Source organism: Pituophis catenifer, unplaced genomic scaffold (assembly GCF_029215685.1).
Source record: "Pituophis catenifer annectens isolate HBS135680 unplaced genomic scaffold, rPitCat1.0.hap2 SCAF_4, whole genome shotgun sequence".
NCBI lineage: Eukaryota > Metazoa > Chordata > Lepidosauria > Squamata > Colubridae > Pituophis > Pituophis catenifer.
This window is the reverse complement of record NW_027256884.1, coordinates 118,456,271-118,471,515: the sequence shown is the minus strand read 5'-3', so window position 1 is coordinate 118,471,515 and position 15,245 is coordinate 118,456,271. Positions and strand designations below refer to the sequence as shown.

The 15,245-nt window shown below is 42.1% G+C and overlaps 1 protein-coding gene across 1 annotated transcript in view; it reads left to right on the top strand.

Moving 5' to 3' along the window:
• The first annotated feature begins 449 nt into the window (after positions 1 to 449).
• Positions 450 to 15,245, top strand: part of CEP57 (centrosomal protein 57) — a 36,878-nt gene continuing 22,082 nt past the window's right edge. Inside the window, exons 1-3 of the mRNA XM_070942891.1 lie at positions 450 to 537; positions 8,622 to 8,778; positions 12,295 to 12,474. Coding sequence (XP_070798992.1) covers positions 508 to 537; positions 8,622 to 8,778; positions 12,295 to 12,474 — 367 coding nt within the window. The 5' untranslated portion in view covers positions 450 to 507. The remainder of the gene's footprint in view (positions 538 to 8,621; positions 8,779 to 12,294; positions 12,475 to 15,245) is intronic.

Genomic DNA, 15,245 nt, shown 5'->3' with positions numbered 1-15,245 from the left:
CTGAAGTTTGGAGGGCTTTTTCCTGCCGACCGTCTCAGGGCTGCGCTTGCGCAGAAGAGAGCGGAGACGCTCCCTGCCTTTTCTTCCTCTCGCTTCTTTGCCAACGGCTAGAAAAAACCACGGTTAACCCACGCCGTACTGGCTGTACGATTGGCTTCACGGCTGATACGTTCCCAGAAAATACAGCGCCGAAAATCCAGGTTGGCTTTAAGAACCACTCCCACACCTCTAAGTCCCATCGCCTACTCCTATTGGCTGTTTGTCGCGTCAATCGCCGCCTCCACTGTGTGACGCAAGCGTGTCGTAAGAGGCAACGAGCCGGATGCGTTGGGGGGAGGAGGGGGAGGAGAGAAGGAGTCGCGTCGTGGTTGGCCGTTTGCTATGTCACTCAATAGAGCTACCTTGTTGACAGCTGGAAGGCCGAGTGGGAGGAGGCGGGAGCGAGGCAGGAGCAGCCGCTGCTGGCCTTAAAGGGACATACACCCGGCACGACCGCCTTTTTACGACATGGCGGTAGCCGAGGCCCCTGAGCACACGGTGAGCTGGAGGGAGGCGAAGTCCCGGTGGCCCTGCTAGGCGTCTTATCTCCAGTATATGGAGTGGCATTCGTAGACTATCCGTCCGTGGAGGCCCGAGTGTACTTCCTCGGGGGAGGGGGACAATAATGCGCTCTGCACATGCCCAGAGACACGTTTTCCGTTAGTCTGTTTGCAGTCTATATTCCCTAACTTCGGGAACTTTAACCTATATTCTCTCCCTTTCCATGTAGCATGGACAGGTGGGTGAGGGCGGGGGGGGGATATAATTAAAATGAGCCTTAACTGTAGTCGTTTATTTGATTAGATAAGAGGGCTTTTTTTTTGGTGGAGAGGGAAGGTATTAGTAGCCTCAATTTAAATATGAGCATAAGACATTTAAATAAAATTGAGCTCAGTTTCTAGGGATAAAAAAAATAGTTTTCTGGGGTGTTTCTTCTAGTCAGCAACCTTGGGCATTTCCTGGTGGTTTCCCTTTTCAAGGTCTCTGCAGCTTGGGTTGATCCTGGGAGCCCCTGGCTATTTCTCAGACTCCTCTCCTTGGGCTGCAGGAAGGTAGATGGAGAAAAAAAGAGAATTTCATTTGGGGCCTTGTCAGCAACAGGCAAGAAATGTGTGTGTATATACACACACACACCTCCTAAAGCAAATATAAATCATATATATATATATATATATATAAATCATACATATACATATATATATATATATATATATATATATATATATATATATGTAAGTTTTATATGTAAGTATATACACACACACACACACACACACACACAGAGAGAGAGAGAGAGAGAGCACCCTTTGCCTGTTGCTGAGAAGCTTCCAAATCAAATTATCTTATTTTTCTATCTACCTTCCCTGCATGGATTTATATGTATATTTATTTATCATTGTGTGTATATATATTGGATTAATTAAAAATCTATGATAAATCTATTGTCTATCTATCTATCTAATCATCTATCTTATGGATTTATTTATATTTGCCTTAACAATTCCTTTTCTTGACATGAAGAGTCACATGTTTACTGCATGTCCCAAAGGCGCTTTTTCAAAAAAGACAAGTGGACTGCTTTTGTTTTGCTTAAGATGTTTCGCTTCTCATCCAAGAAGCTTCCTCAGTTCTGCTGAAGAAGCGTCTTGGATGAGAAGTGAAACGTCTTCAAGGAAAACCAAAAAAAGTCTGATTGCCTTTTGAAAAAGTGCCTTTGGGACGACTGTGATCTGGATAATTGAGATTCTTCATAGAAGTTTGCTATATGTGTATTGTTGTTGTTGTTAGTCACGAAGTCGTGTCCAGCCCATTGCGACCCCATCGACAATGTTCCTCCAGGCCTTCCTGTCCTCTACCATCCTCTGGAGTCCATTTATGTTCGCGCAGACTGCTTCAATGACTCCCTCCAGCCACCTCGTTCTCTGCCGGCCCGTCCCCTTCTTCTTTTGCCCTCAATCTTTCCCAGCATTAGGCTCTTCTCCAGTGAGTCCTTCCTTCTCATTAGGTGGCCAAAGCATTTGAGTTTCATCTTCAGGATCTGGCCTTCTAAAGAACAGTCAGGGTTGATCTCTAGGACTGACCGGTTTGATCGCCTTGCAGTCCAAGGGACTCACAGGAGTCTTCTCCAGCACCAGAGTTCAAAGGCCTCAATTCTTTGGTGCTCAGCCTTTCTTATGGTCCAACTTTCCCAGCCATACATTGCAACTGGGAAAACCATAGCCTTGATTATACGCACTTTTGTTGGCAGGTGATGTCTCTGCTTTTTAGTATGCTGTCTAGATTTGCCATAGGTTTCCTCCCCAGGAGCAAGCGTCTTTTAATTTCTTGGCTGCGGTAATCTTGGAGCCCAGGAAAATAAAATCCGTCACTACTTCCATTTCTTCCCCATCTATTTGCCAGGAATTGAGAGGGCTGGGTGCCATGATCTTAGTTTTCTTAATGTTGAGTTTCAAGCCAACTTTTTCACTCTCCTCCTTCACCCGCATCAAGAGGCCCTTTAGTTCCTCTTCACTTTTTGCCATTAGAGTGGTATCATCTGCATATCTGAGGTTGTTGATATTTCTCCTGGCAATCTTAATTCCAACTTTTGATTCATATAGCCCCGCCTTTCTCATGATATTTACTGTAATTCTAGAAATTCTAACAATTGCCTGTTCTATTAACTCCTATAAGATTGGCTTACGCTGGTTTTGTATATTATTGGGGACAAAATTTATCACAGAATTTCGCCTCCTCCATTATGTACCTGCTCAAGGCTTTGGGTTGTCTATCCATCCTCAAAAGACATGAGGTCTTTTTGGCATCAGGCAGCAAAATTTATTTTGTTCCAGGTATTTTTACCATTTTACCTTCTGTTTAATTTAAATTAACCAGCCCGCGTAGGATTGTTTCCTAGGATTCCTTAGAATTGCCATATCCAGAATGTAAAAATTCTTGTGACTAAAAGATTACAAAGTTTTCTGCATCTCTTTTTTTGTTATCCAGATTTCTGCAGTCCACAATAGTTTTCTCTTATCTGTTCATTGCATTGCGTTGCATTGCATTTCCTCTTTTTAAATGGTTTTAGAAACATGTAATGCTTTTACAACATTTGTAATCTGTCTGGAGAAGAGCAGTTTAAAATGTAAACATTTGTAATGGTTTATAAAATGCAGTGGCTGGGTTATCTCAACATGCAAAGCCAAAAATAAACAAACAGTATTATGGATTAGAGTACAGTACTGAAATATGTAAATATAGCATTACCACTGGCCTTCAGTTAGTTTCAGATCTTGGCAGGATGTTTCCTATACACTCTTTTGAGTGTTTTGAATCTCTATGTAACGAAATGCTGGTTTCCTGTCTCCTTCCGCATTTTTGCAGGAACTTATTTGAAGGAGTAGGGTATGCAATTTGAAACACATAACAAATAGAAATTTAGACATTGCAGCATTTTTATAATGTTTTAAAGAAGCATCTTGGGAGCTTTAAGTACAGAGCGTACTCTTTGGGGAGACGGAATAATTCTGCAGTTGCTACTTTACTAAAATCGTATTTAAACATGTTTGGGAATTCCATAGAGAGTGTTTCTCAAACAATTCTATATGATTTATATATCCAGGGACAAATTTTAAATATATTTAGAGTTGTGTTGAGTTGCTTAGTAACAAGGTGCCCTAGAAGTCAAAGAGATTCTTATTTCAAATTAAATTCTTACGGACTTATATTAAAATTTGTTAGCTTGGGGCATTGAACTGACAATTGTTTGAGTCTCCATATCATATCATTTTCTTTGCATTGCCTCTAAACTTTTCAGAACTTGAGTGTTTTTGTTGAAGATATAATTTTTAGGAATATCTCCAATTTGTTTCCTATGTTATACTTTTCCACTGTAGAACAGCTCTGAGTGCTCCAAAAGAGTAACTTAATCATAATGTTGCATAGGAACCAGCTGAGAAAGATATTTCAAATAAACATTTGTCACTTAATTTAGACCCATGTTATTGTGGGTGTGCAATACAGTAAGCCACAAAAGATTCATATCCCATTCCATGTCACACGGACTAAACCATTTGGGTAGGATGTGTAGGAGGCAGGAGAGAGAAGAACAAATGATAATGAAAGCGGCATAACAAGAACCTGCTTTGGCTATATTGAATCCATTCTAGTCATGTTTCCTTGGAAGCTTCAGCCTCCTTTTGTGGAAGTAAACCAAAGTTGTTGGTTATTTCCAAACAGACAGATGGATAATACGATTTTACATTATAAATATTTTATACCATGTGTCTTTCAAGAAGCCCAAGGGTTGCTTGCTTTGCTTATTTATTGTATTATCTCACCTTTATTTTTATAAATAAGGTGATGAACATACTTAAATATTCCTTCCTCCTCTTATTTTCTCCACAACAACCCTGTGGAGTGGGATGGGCTGAGAGAGAGAGGGAGTGGCCCAAAATCACCGTGCTTGCTTTCATGCCAGAATGGGACTAGATCTCACAATTTCTACCCTGGTGCTTTAAACTACTAGACCAGGGATCGGCAAACTTAAAACACTCAAAGAGCCACAAAGGTTCTAACCGGAAGCACCTCATTCAATTTGGGAGCCAACCGGAAGTCTGGTTCCCCCCACCATAGAGTCTCCTCCTAGCGCGGCATCCTTTTTCCTCTACCTGTCCTAACCGAAAGCCTTATCAATTGTGGAGCCGACCGGAAACAGGGAGCTGCAGCAGAGGGATGAAAGAGCCACATGCGGCTCCAGAGCCGTGGGTTGCTGACCCCTGCACAAGACCAAACTGGCTGAAATGTTACTCCTTCCTTCATTCTTCCTCAGTAAATGCGCAAGAGTATATTGAACTGCTAAAGAACCGTAGCAGACCTGAGGTCACTTAATAAGCTTCATGCTGAATAAGGATTTAATTTCTGAACCACAGTTCAATTTGCTCTTTGTGGGTCATTTACTTTTGCCTTCTTAGAACAACATTCTTTGTAGCTATCTGACCTGCCAGCGATGAGCAGATTTATTTAAAAAAATGGCAGGCATTCTCTCTATTGATATGTTTTTTTAGCTGTATTAAACCTGCATTTTGATTTTCCACTGATTACTGCAGCTAATGGAACACCCAAAGATGCTTTTTCAAGAGGCAACCGGATTTTCTTTGTTTTTCCTTGAAGACGTTTTGCTTCTTGTCCAAGAAGCTTCCTTAGTTCCTCAGTTCAGCTTCTTGGATGAGAAGTGGCACAAAGGAAAGTGGCACAAAGGAAAAACAAAGTCCAGTTGTTTCTTGAAAAAGCACCTTTGGGACAACCACAACCTGGATGACTGAAAATTTATGGTAGCTAGTGGAACAGATATGTATTATTAGATACTACAATTGGATATTTCATGATAGTATCTGTTCATAACCTTGCTTTCAACTGCAGATTAGTGTGAATATCTGCTAGTAGAAATTTTTATTTTATTTTATTTTTTCAATTCTATCCTTGGTTTAGGGTCTGCCATAACATTTCCCCTTGTCTGAGGAAAGATTGCCCCTATGCTCTCAAGATAAAAAAAAAAAAAGTGGCTGATATTGCCAAATCTTGTTGATGAAGATTCTCAGTCATCCAGATAGAGTTGTCTGGAAGTTGAGTCATTGCAACCGGAGTTCTTTTCTTTTTTGATTTGAAATATTCCACTGCTTATCCAAGTAGATTCTTCAAGCTGAGCCAGTTGGTTGGGGAACCCCATGTATGTCCTCCAGGGTCGTTTCATTTCTCACATAACCTGAATAGGCTCATTAGGTGAGTAGACAGAGAGTCATTGGGATCTAAATATTCCAGCTGCTAAATCCTTTCCTTAGATACCTGGTCAGGTGTGGCCTCCCTGGTGAGCCTGTGAAGTGGTCTTAATCTTCCTGGGGACCGTTGAAAGAGCAGCATAAAAAAATGGGAGATAAGTTGTGTCTGAGGCCTCCACCCCTTTTGAGGGAATCCTTCAATCCTTCACCAGGAAGTGAAGGAATAGCCAACACTCCAGAAGATAGGCTCAAGATACAGAAGGATCTTGACAGACTTGAACATTGGGCGCTATCTAACAAAATGAAATTCAACAGTGAAAAAAGCAAGGTTCTATATTTAGGGAAGAAAAACAAAATGCACAGGTACTGTATATGTGGTACCTTGCTCAATAGTAGTAACTGTGAGAGGGATCTTGGAGTCCTAGTGGACAAGCATTTAGATATGAGCCAGCAGTGTGCAGCAGCTGCCAAAAAAGTCAACACAGTTCTGGGCTGCATAAACAGAGGGATAGAATCAAGATCACGTGAAGTGTTGCACTGGCTCCCGGTGGTCTTCCGGGTGCACTTCAAGGTCTTGGTTACCACCTTTAGAGCGCTCCATGGCTTAGGACCCGGGTACTTACGGGACCGCCTGCTGCCACCAGTAGCCTCTCATCGGCCAGTATGCTGTCATAGAGAGGGGGTCCTCAGGGTGCCATCGGCCCAGCATTGTCAACTGGCGGCCCCCAGGGGGAGAGCCTTCTCTGTGGGGGCACCTGCTATCTGGAATGAGCTCCTCCCGGAGATACGGAGGATCCCGGATTTACACACCTTCCGCCGTACCCTCAAGATCTTTTTATTTCAACAGGCTGGTCTGGCCTAACCTTCCTTTTTTAATTGTAAATTTTAAATCTGTTTTAAACTTTAGGGGTGTTTTCATCTGTTCCGGGCCAAACTATTTAATTGGGTTTTATATTGTCTTTTAAATTTTGTAGTCTGTATGTTTTATCTCTTTAGCTGTTCACCGCCCTGAGTCCTTCTGGAGTAGGGCGGTATATAAATCTAATAAAATGAAAAATGAAATGAAATGAAGTGTTAATACCACTTTATAATGCCTTGGTAAGGCCACACTTGGAATACTGCATTCAGTTTTGGTCGCCACGATGTAAAAAAGATGTGGAGACTCTAGAAAGAGTGCAGAGAAGAGCAACAAAGATGATTAGGGGACTGGAGGCTAAAATACATGAAGAACGGTTGTAGGAACTGGATATGTCTAGTTTGATGAAAAGAAGGACTAGGGGAGACATGATAGCAGTGTTCCAATATCTCAGGGGTTGCCAGAAAGAAGAGGGAGTCAAACTATTCTTCAAGGCACCTGAGAGTAGAACAAGAAGCAATGGGTGGAAGCTAATCAAGGAGAGAAGTAATTTAGAACTAAGGAGAAATTTCCTGACAGTTAGAACAATTAATCAGTGGAACAATTTGCCTGCAGAAGTTGTGAATGCCCCAACACTGGAAATTTTTAAGAAGATGTTGGATAACCATTTGTCTGAGGTGGTGTAGGGTTTCCTGCCTGGGCAGGGGGTTGGACTAGAAGACCTCCGAGGTCCCTTCCAACTCTGTTATCCTATCCTATCCTATCCTATCCTATCCTATCCTATCCTATCCTATCCTATCCTATCCTATCCTATCCTATCCTATCCTATCCTATTGTCACACTTAACAACCCACCTAGGAGAAGGATTTATCAGTTGGAACATTTAGGTCCCAGTGGCTCTCTGCCTACTCACCTAATGGGCCTATTCAGGATAGGTGAGAACTGAAACCACTCTGGAGGACATATATGGGGTCCCCCCAACCAACTGGCTCAAATTGAAGAAGCTACTTAGATAAATTCGAACAACAGGAAAAAGAAACGAAATTCAGTTGTTACGACACAACTTCCAGACATTGCCAAATCTTGCAGAAATGCTCAAACATCTTGAGAGTTTAGTTAGTTGCAGAATAGAGTTGGAAGGGACCTTGGAGGTCTTCTAGTCCAACCCCCTACTCAAGCAGGAGCCCCTATGCTATTTCAGACAAGTGGCTGTCCATCTTCTTCTAAAAAAAACCTTCAGTGAAGCACCCACAACTTTTGAAAGCACTGGTTAATTGTTCTCACTGTTAGGAAGTTTCTCCTTAATCCTAGGTTGCTTCTCTCCCTGATTAGTTTCCATCCATTGCCTTGCCTTCTGAGGTTTTGGAAAATAGGTGGATCCCCCTATTCTTTATGGCAGCCCCTCAAATACAAGTATACTACTATCACATCACCCCTAGTCCTTCTTTTCTCTAGACTAGCCATATCCAATTCCTGCCACCATTCTTCATACATTTTAGTCTCCGGGCTTCTTAATCATCTTAATCACTCCCCCCAAAGTCTCAATGGATGTTGAATGATGGAGTCTCGTAAACTCACACACTCGGAGTTTGTGAGACTCTGTCATTCTTGATTAGGTCTTTGGAACAGAGCACAGAAATCTTGGAGATTTCAGGCAGTGTGTGTGTGTGTGTGTGTGTGTGTGTGTGAGAGAGAGAGAGAGAGAGAGAGAGAGAGAGAGAGAGAGAGAGAGAGAGAGAAGAGAAGTTTATCACTGGAAAAGTTATAGACTCTGTCACTGGTCTGCTGGAGTGTGACAGTAGCTGTTTTAGGGATTGATAATCTTCATCAACTCAACAGTGGTTTCTCTACTCAAACCATTACAGCCTTCTAAAGATTCAGCTTGTTCTCCTTTCTGTTATGGATGAGTGTGGGATAATATCTCTGTATTTTTCAAGGAGCTCAATTCACCATTTTTAACTTGCTTTCAGGGCGTTCTTCACACAAGTCACACATCAACATCCTACACCGATGGGCTTTCAGCAGGTTCCTTCTCCGAGTACCCCAGGCACAAACCATTCATTAATGCTGACCTATGCCGATCCCCCGCCAAGCCGGTAATTGCCTATCCAGAGAGTAACAGCAAAGGTAATATTTCTCCCCAGAGGAAATGGGCTGTCGGGAATAGTTTTTTTTTTTTTTTTTACTTTATATGTAATCCCGGTTCCAACCAATAGATCATCTTGAAAATGGTGTTATCTTTCTAGGCCTTGACGTGCACTTCCCTTCTGAAAAACTGCTGTATGAAATTTGAAGAAAGCTATGCGTTGTTTTGTGACACAAATTAATAAAAATTGTGAGCATTTAGGAAATGCATTCATAAATTTCACAGGCACAGAATAGAACAAAACAGAGGAGTGGGTGTTAAAAAAAAAGGGGGGGAAATTCACCATGGAAAAACAGCCTGGTTTCAGACTGAAACACTCTACAATAGGTAATCATTAATAGAATAATAAGAGTTGGAAGGGACCTTGGAGGTCTTCTAGTCCAACCCCCTGCTTAGGCAGGAAACTCTGCACCACTTCAGACAAATGGTTATCCAATATCTTCTTAAAAACTTCCAGTGCTGGAGCATTCACAACTTCTGGAGGCAAGTTGTTCCACTGATTAATTGTTCTCACTGTCAGGAAATTTCTCCTTAGTTCTAAGTTGCTTTTCTCCTTGATTAGTTTCCACCCATTGCTTCTTATCCGGCCCTCAAGTGCTTTGGAGAATAGCTTCGCTCCCTCTTCTTTGTGGCAGCCCTGAGATATTGGAACATGCTATCATGTCACCCCTAGTCCTTCTTTTCATTAAACTAGACATATGTTTATCATATGTTTCATCCTCCAGTCCCCTAATCATCTTTGTTGCTCTTCTCTGCACTCTTTGTGCAGAGTTTTACATTGTTTTACATTGCGGTGACCAAAACTGGATGCAGTATTCCAAGTGTGGTCTTACCAAGGCAAGAATGGCAGCTTAGTTGTGTTTATCCACCAGATAAACAGAATAGGCATTGCCAGTTTCCTTCTCCAAGTGCCCTCCTGGCCTCAAGTTTGCTTTTCTTGATATCTCCTTCCCAAGTCCAAGTAACGGCATAAATTCTTTGAATATTGGGCGTAATTAAAAGTTACAAACAGTTAACACTGTCCCTTCATTCAGCCTGCAACCTCTATCTCAGGAACGTCTTTGCATGACAGACCTCATGGTTTAAGCATCTGTCAATAAAATTGCAGATGTGATATGACTGGTCACCTCACGCTTAGATTACTGTAATTTATTCTGCGTGGGACTGGCCTTTGAAGAAAGTTGTGAAGCTTTAGAGTTCAGGATGCAGCTTCCTGCCTATGGACTGATTACTACAGGGGTGTCAAATTCGATTTCATTGAGGGCCACATCAGGGTTGTGTTTGACCTTGGGTGGACATGGCCAGCTCAATATCACTTGTGTTGGAGGTTCCTGTGGTGGCCCGAATGCTCTGCCAGTGAAAATGGAGGTCAGGAGGCTGCGACGGCCTCCTGCAACCCTCTGCCAGTGAAAATGGAGCTTGGGAGGGCCTCCCATCATCTCTTACTCTTTTTGAGACTTCATCATTTATTGACTTTTTGATCTTTCTTTTATATTTCTCTCTTGGGATCTTATTTCAATTCTTTAACACTCTTGACGGCATCATATACTTTCATTTGTTCTCTAATCCACATGCAGGTCCTTCTATCTTGTCTTGTGATGCCCAGCATGTATCTTTCCATGGCTCTTTGCGCCACTCTTAGCTTTTGTATCGATTGTGAGGTTAGTGTCCATGTTTCACCCGGCATATGTTAGAGCAGGTAGCACACACTGATCGAAAACTTTTCAGGCATAAGGGGAGGTTGTTTTTGATTTATTCAGTTATGCGGCAAGAAATAAATGCTGCTGTTGTCTCTTCCCCCAACAATCTTGACTGGTATTATATGCCTTAACTGCCCTTTTGTCACAAAGCCTATAATTTATTTCTCCTCTTCAACCTGCTTTGATGGTTTACAAGTCGTCATTTAGATGAGTTTCCTGGTCCCTAAGGAAGCCATGCAAACGTTCTACCAGTTATCATTTGTGCTGGAATCTAGTGGGAGGATCGTATTTCCATCTCTCTCTATTTTGAGGGTGTCCCTTGAGGGCCCCAAGTTCCAGGAAGCTGCATGAATTTTTCATCCTTTTACCCATTTGATCTGATGTGAAGGAGAGCAGCCTTTGAAATTATAGGTTCCTTACCTGGAAGCCCTTGGGAATCTTTGAGCCACACGTATACCCCAGGACATTAATTACCTTTCCTTTTGGAGTGGCTGTTGATAACCCAATTAAAATAGGATTATGCAAGGAAGGCTCTCTCTGTTGGAGGCTATAGAGGGAAAAAAATGCTCCTGCTAATTATCACAGACAATTACTCCCTTGCAGCACTGCCAGCATGAAAAGAACTGAAGTCATACTTTTGTTTACAGCTCTCTCTGTTCCTCTTTAATTGCAGAGGCTCAGTTGCTCAAACATTACAGCTGGCAATCTTTGTTCGGTATTAATTTTGTTATATTAGAAAGCCTGCAACTTTTTCCCCCCCCAGGCCGAACGATGAACTCCAAAAAATGGGCAAAGGGCAGGAGAAAAGCCGAATTAGAGAAAAAAAATTTAGTATGCAGAATTACATTAAACTGATGAATTACCTTAATATACCCCTCCAAATATTTTAATAATTTGTTCATCCTGTAAAAGTTGAACCATTTGAAATCATTTTGCAAATGGGCCTTATGTCAAATAAGTGAGGCAGAGAAAAATGTGTTTTATTCCCAGGCCAGTGTTTTTCACTCAACCTGGCAACTCTAAGATGTGGGGATTTCAAGTCCCAGAATTCCCCATCCTGTATTTTTGATAGTTTGATAATAGAATAGAATAGAATAGAATAGAATAGAATAGAATAGAATAGAATAGAATAGAATAGAATAGAATAGAATAGAATAGAATAGAATTCTTATTGGCCAAATGTGATTGGACACACAAGTAATTTGTCTTAGGTGTATATGATCTCAGTGTACATAAGGAGGATAAAATACATTCATCAAGAATAAAAAGATACAACACTTAGTGATAGTCAAGGTTACTAATAAGCTATCAAATCGTATTAGGAAACAAAAACAATATAATTGAAAGATACAAGCAACATGGTTATAGTAATAAGTGGGAAGAGATAGAGACTAGAAAGGAAGAGAAGAAGAATAGTAATACAGTCTTAGTAGTTAATTTGACAGTGTTGTGGGAATTAGTTGTTAAGTAGAGTGATGGCATTCAGGAAAAAACTGTCCTTGTGTCTAGTTGTTCTGGTGTGCAGAACAACTAGACAACTAGACAACTAGCCCTATAGCTTCGTTTTGAGGGTAGAAGTTGAAACAATTTATGTCCAGGATGGGAAGGGTCTGTAGATATTTTCCCAGCCCTCTTTTTGACTAGTGCAGTATACAGGTCCTCAATGGAAGGCAGGTTGATAGTTTGATAGCTGAACTGTCTTTGACTTTTAATTTTTGCACTCTTAAGTCCCTCATCATCATCGCCTGTATCCTACTCTCTTGCTAACTGATGGATCTGATTTAATTTATCTACCAGCCATATTCTCCGCTCTGAAGAATCTGCAGGAGAAAATACGTCGGCTGGAGCTAGAAAGGATCCAAGCGGAAGAGAATGTGAAAAGCCTGACCAGGGAGACCTCAGATTATAAGAAAGTTCTAAGCGAACAGTTGCTGGAAAAGGAACAATCGAAGTTGCAAGTGTTCAAGAAAAATGACGGTATACAGACACATCTTCTTTGCTTGTCCACGTTTAGAATGGTTACATGTACAAGGACAGGTATTAAATGAGGCATAAGGTGTTTCCAGAAATCATTTGCTGCATCTTTCCCAATTTTGATTGCAATTGGCATGCATAACAACCCTGTTATGTTGCTATTGCTAGGTTGAATGCTTCTATATATGCAGGCGCTGTATGTTGTGGCCCACCAGCAGAGCTGGTAGCAGATTTGAACAGTGAGGAGGTTGGGGAGGAACATGGGGCAGTCCTGGAGCCTGGGGAGGACTGATGAGGGCTCTGTGTCGGAGGCAGAGAGGGGGCCAGAGCCGTATGCCACTATCAGCTGTCTTCAGAGTCAGACATCAGTGAGGCAAACGAACAGCTGGAGCCTGTTCCCAATGTGTGCATGTGCCAGATGAAGGGAACAAATAAAGAACGTGTCGACTTGGGAGTAAGGCCAGATGTTGAATGGCCCCTCCCAGAGGAAATAAAAGAGGAGCGAAAGGGGAGTGGAGTTTGCAGGAGACAATTAGTTTGCTAATTGGTTCGTGAGTCTCCGAGACTCCTTGCCAAGTTCTTCAGATATCAGCCTGTCAGCTCTCCAAGCCAGATAAGGTCTGTGACCGTAAATCCTCCCCTGAAAGACTTTGCCAGTTGTGAATGGGCAGAATTCACAGGAAGTTAATAAAAGGGGTTTTTGTCGGGACAAGGAGTTTGTTTCATGCTCTTGGGAAGCCTCGATCAGAACACTGGAGCCAAGTTGGATCCCTCCACGGGATGGGATAGGAAGATGTTTTGTGTCCACGTGCTGTTCACAAACATCCTTTGCACAGTGCTTGAAACTCTGGCTTGCATGTACAAATGAATGGCTGATGGATATGAGGGCATGGCTGCATGTGCGTGTTCATAAGCATCTCTATTTGAAAAGGAACCTTTTTGAGTTAAGTAAAAAAAAAAAAAGTTTATACTATGAATAATATCGCATCGTGAAGAATACTTGTGGATTGCAAGTAGCCCAGTGCAATATTGGCAAGCTATAGTCAAGGGATCTCTGATGATATCTGATTGCAGGCAGCAAATAAGAATACGAAGATGTTTGGCTGGTTGGTTCTTTGGGGCATAAAGTCATCTTCACGCATATCAGGGAGGCACAATGGGGTCTGATTGTTACCTGACATTAATCGATCCCTGTCTTAGAAGTAGAAGGAGGGGGAAGCAGCATTAAAAGATAAGTTGCTTAAAGCTGAATGGTTGCTCTAAGTTGGACAGAAACTTAACACTCATCCTAAAATAGGATCAGTAACCCTGATTTGGGAGAAGCTGGGGGCTTAAGGGATATAAGGCATAATACCTATTTTGCCCCTAAAACTTCAAAAAAAAGCATTACATGTTTTGGCCCTAAATGCTTTGGGAAGGATCCGATTCCTTCCAACTGCATTTATAAAGGAAATTCCACAGAAAGAGGCAAATTCTCTTTCAGCAAATCTTCTACTACTTTTTTTTTTTTTTAAACTGACAAATTTCTAAGAATCCCTGGAAAAGCATTGAGAATTACTATAATGAAAATATACCGTTCAGGAAAGCTGCAGTTAGAATTGACTGTTCTCTGATTGTATAGCCGCAGCACCTTCTGAAACTAGAATGTGTAGCCCAGTTCCAAAAGCAGCCTACCGTATTTTTTGGACTATAAGACACACTGGTGTATAAGGCGCACCAAGATTTCGAAGAGGTAAGTAAGAAAAAAAAGGTTTTTGCCCTCCGCGGCCCCCAGGAGCACTCTGCAGACCTTCCAAACCCTCTGCGCCCCCCTGGTTTTTGCAAAACCGACGTTTTTGCAAAAAACGAGGCGCACAGAGGGTTTGGGAGGCCTGCAGAGTGCTCCTGGAGACTGGGGAGGGCAAAAACGCTGTTTTTGCGAAAAATGGGGGCATTTTTGCTCTCCCCCAGCCCCCATGAGCACTCTGCAGGCCTCCCAAACCCTCTGCACACCCTGTTTTTGCGAAAAACAGGCCCATTTTTTGCAAAAATGGTACGAGCGGGGTGGGGCTTCAGGAGGCCAAAAATGGCTGTACTCGGTATATAAGACACATTTCCACCCTTTTTTAGGAAGGAAAAAGTCTGTCTTATACTCCGAAAAATACGGTAGTTACCATGACGCTCAGTTGTGTCATGGTTGCTGAAGAACTGGCAGACTTTTCCATCAGGAGAAGTCATTAATGCCACGAATCAGCCTTTAGCTTTAGATTTACCTGCCCCTAATCAGCCTTTAGCCAAGGCAGATATATGATCAGGTTCAACAGCACTGTGATCTCTACCTTTCTGTTTCACACTGAGATATATTTGTGGCTGGTCTGAGCACCTTGGGTAGTAGATGTAAAGTAGCATAGGTCTGCTGGATATCCCTGGATGCATACTTCTTATTTTTGACACATCATTGGATGCTCGAGTTGAGAGTGGTGTGGTGGCCTAGAGGCGGAACTCTCGCCTCACAGTCAGGAGATTGTGAGTTCGATCCTAGGTAGAGGCAGATACTTCTCTCTCTGGGCACAATGAGAATATATCTGCTGAACAAAGCTCCACATTGGTGACAGGAAGGGCATCTGGCCATTAAAACACTCTGCTAGCCCCATTCAGTTGCCCAGACTCCATCCCGCAAGGGGTTATGGGGTTGTTAAATGATGATGATTGGATGTTCAAGTTGGAAATTCCTCCTACTCTTTTCACGTACTGGTTTCAAAGAGCCAGTTCGGTAGCTAAATGCAGCCATTGGA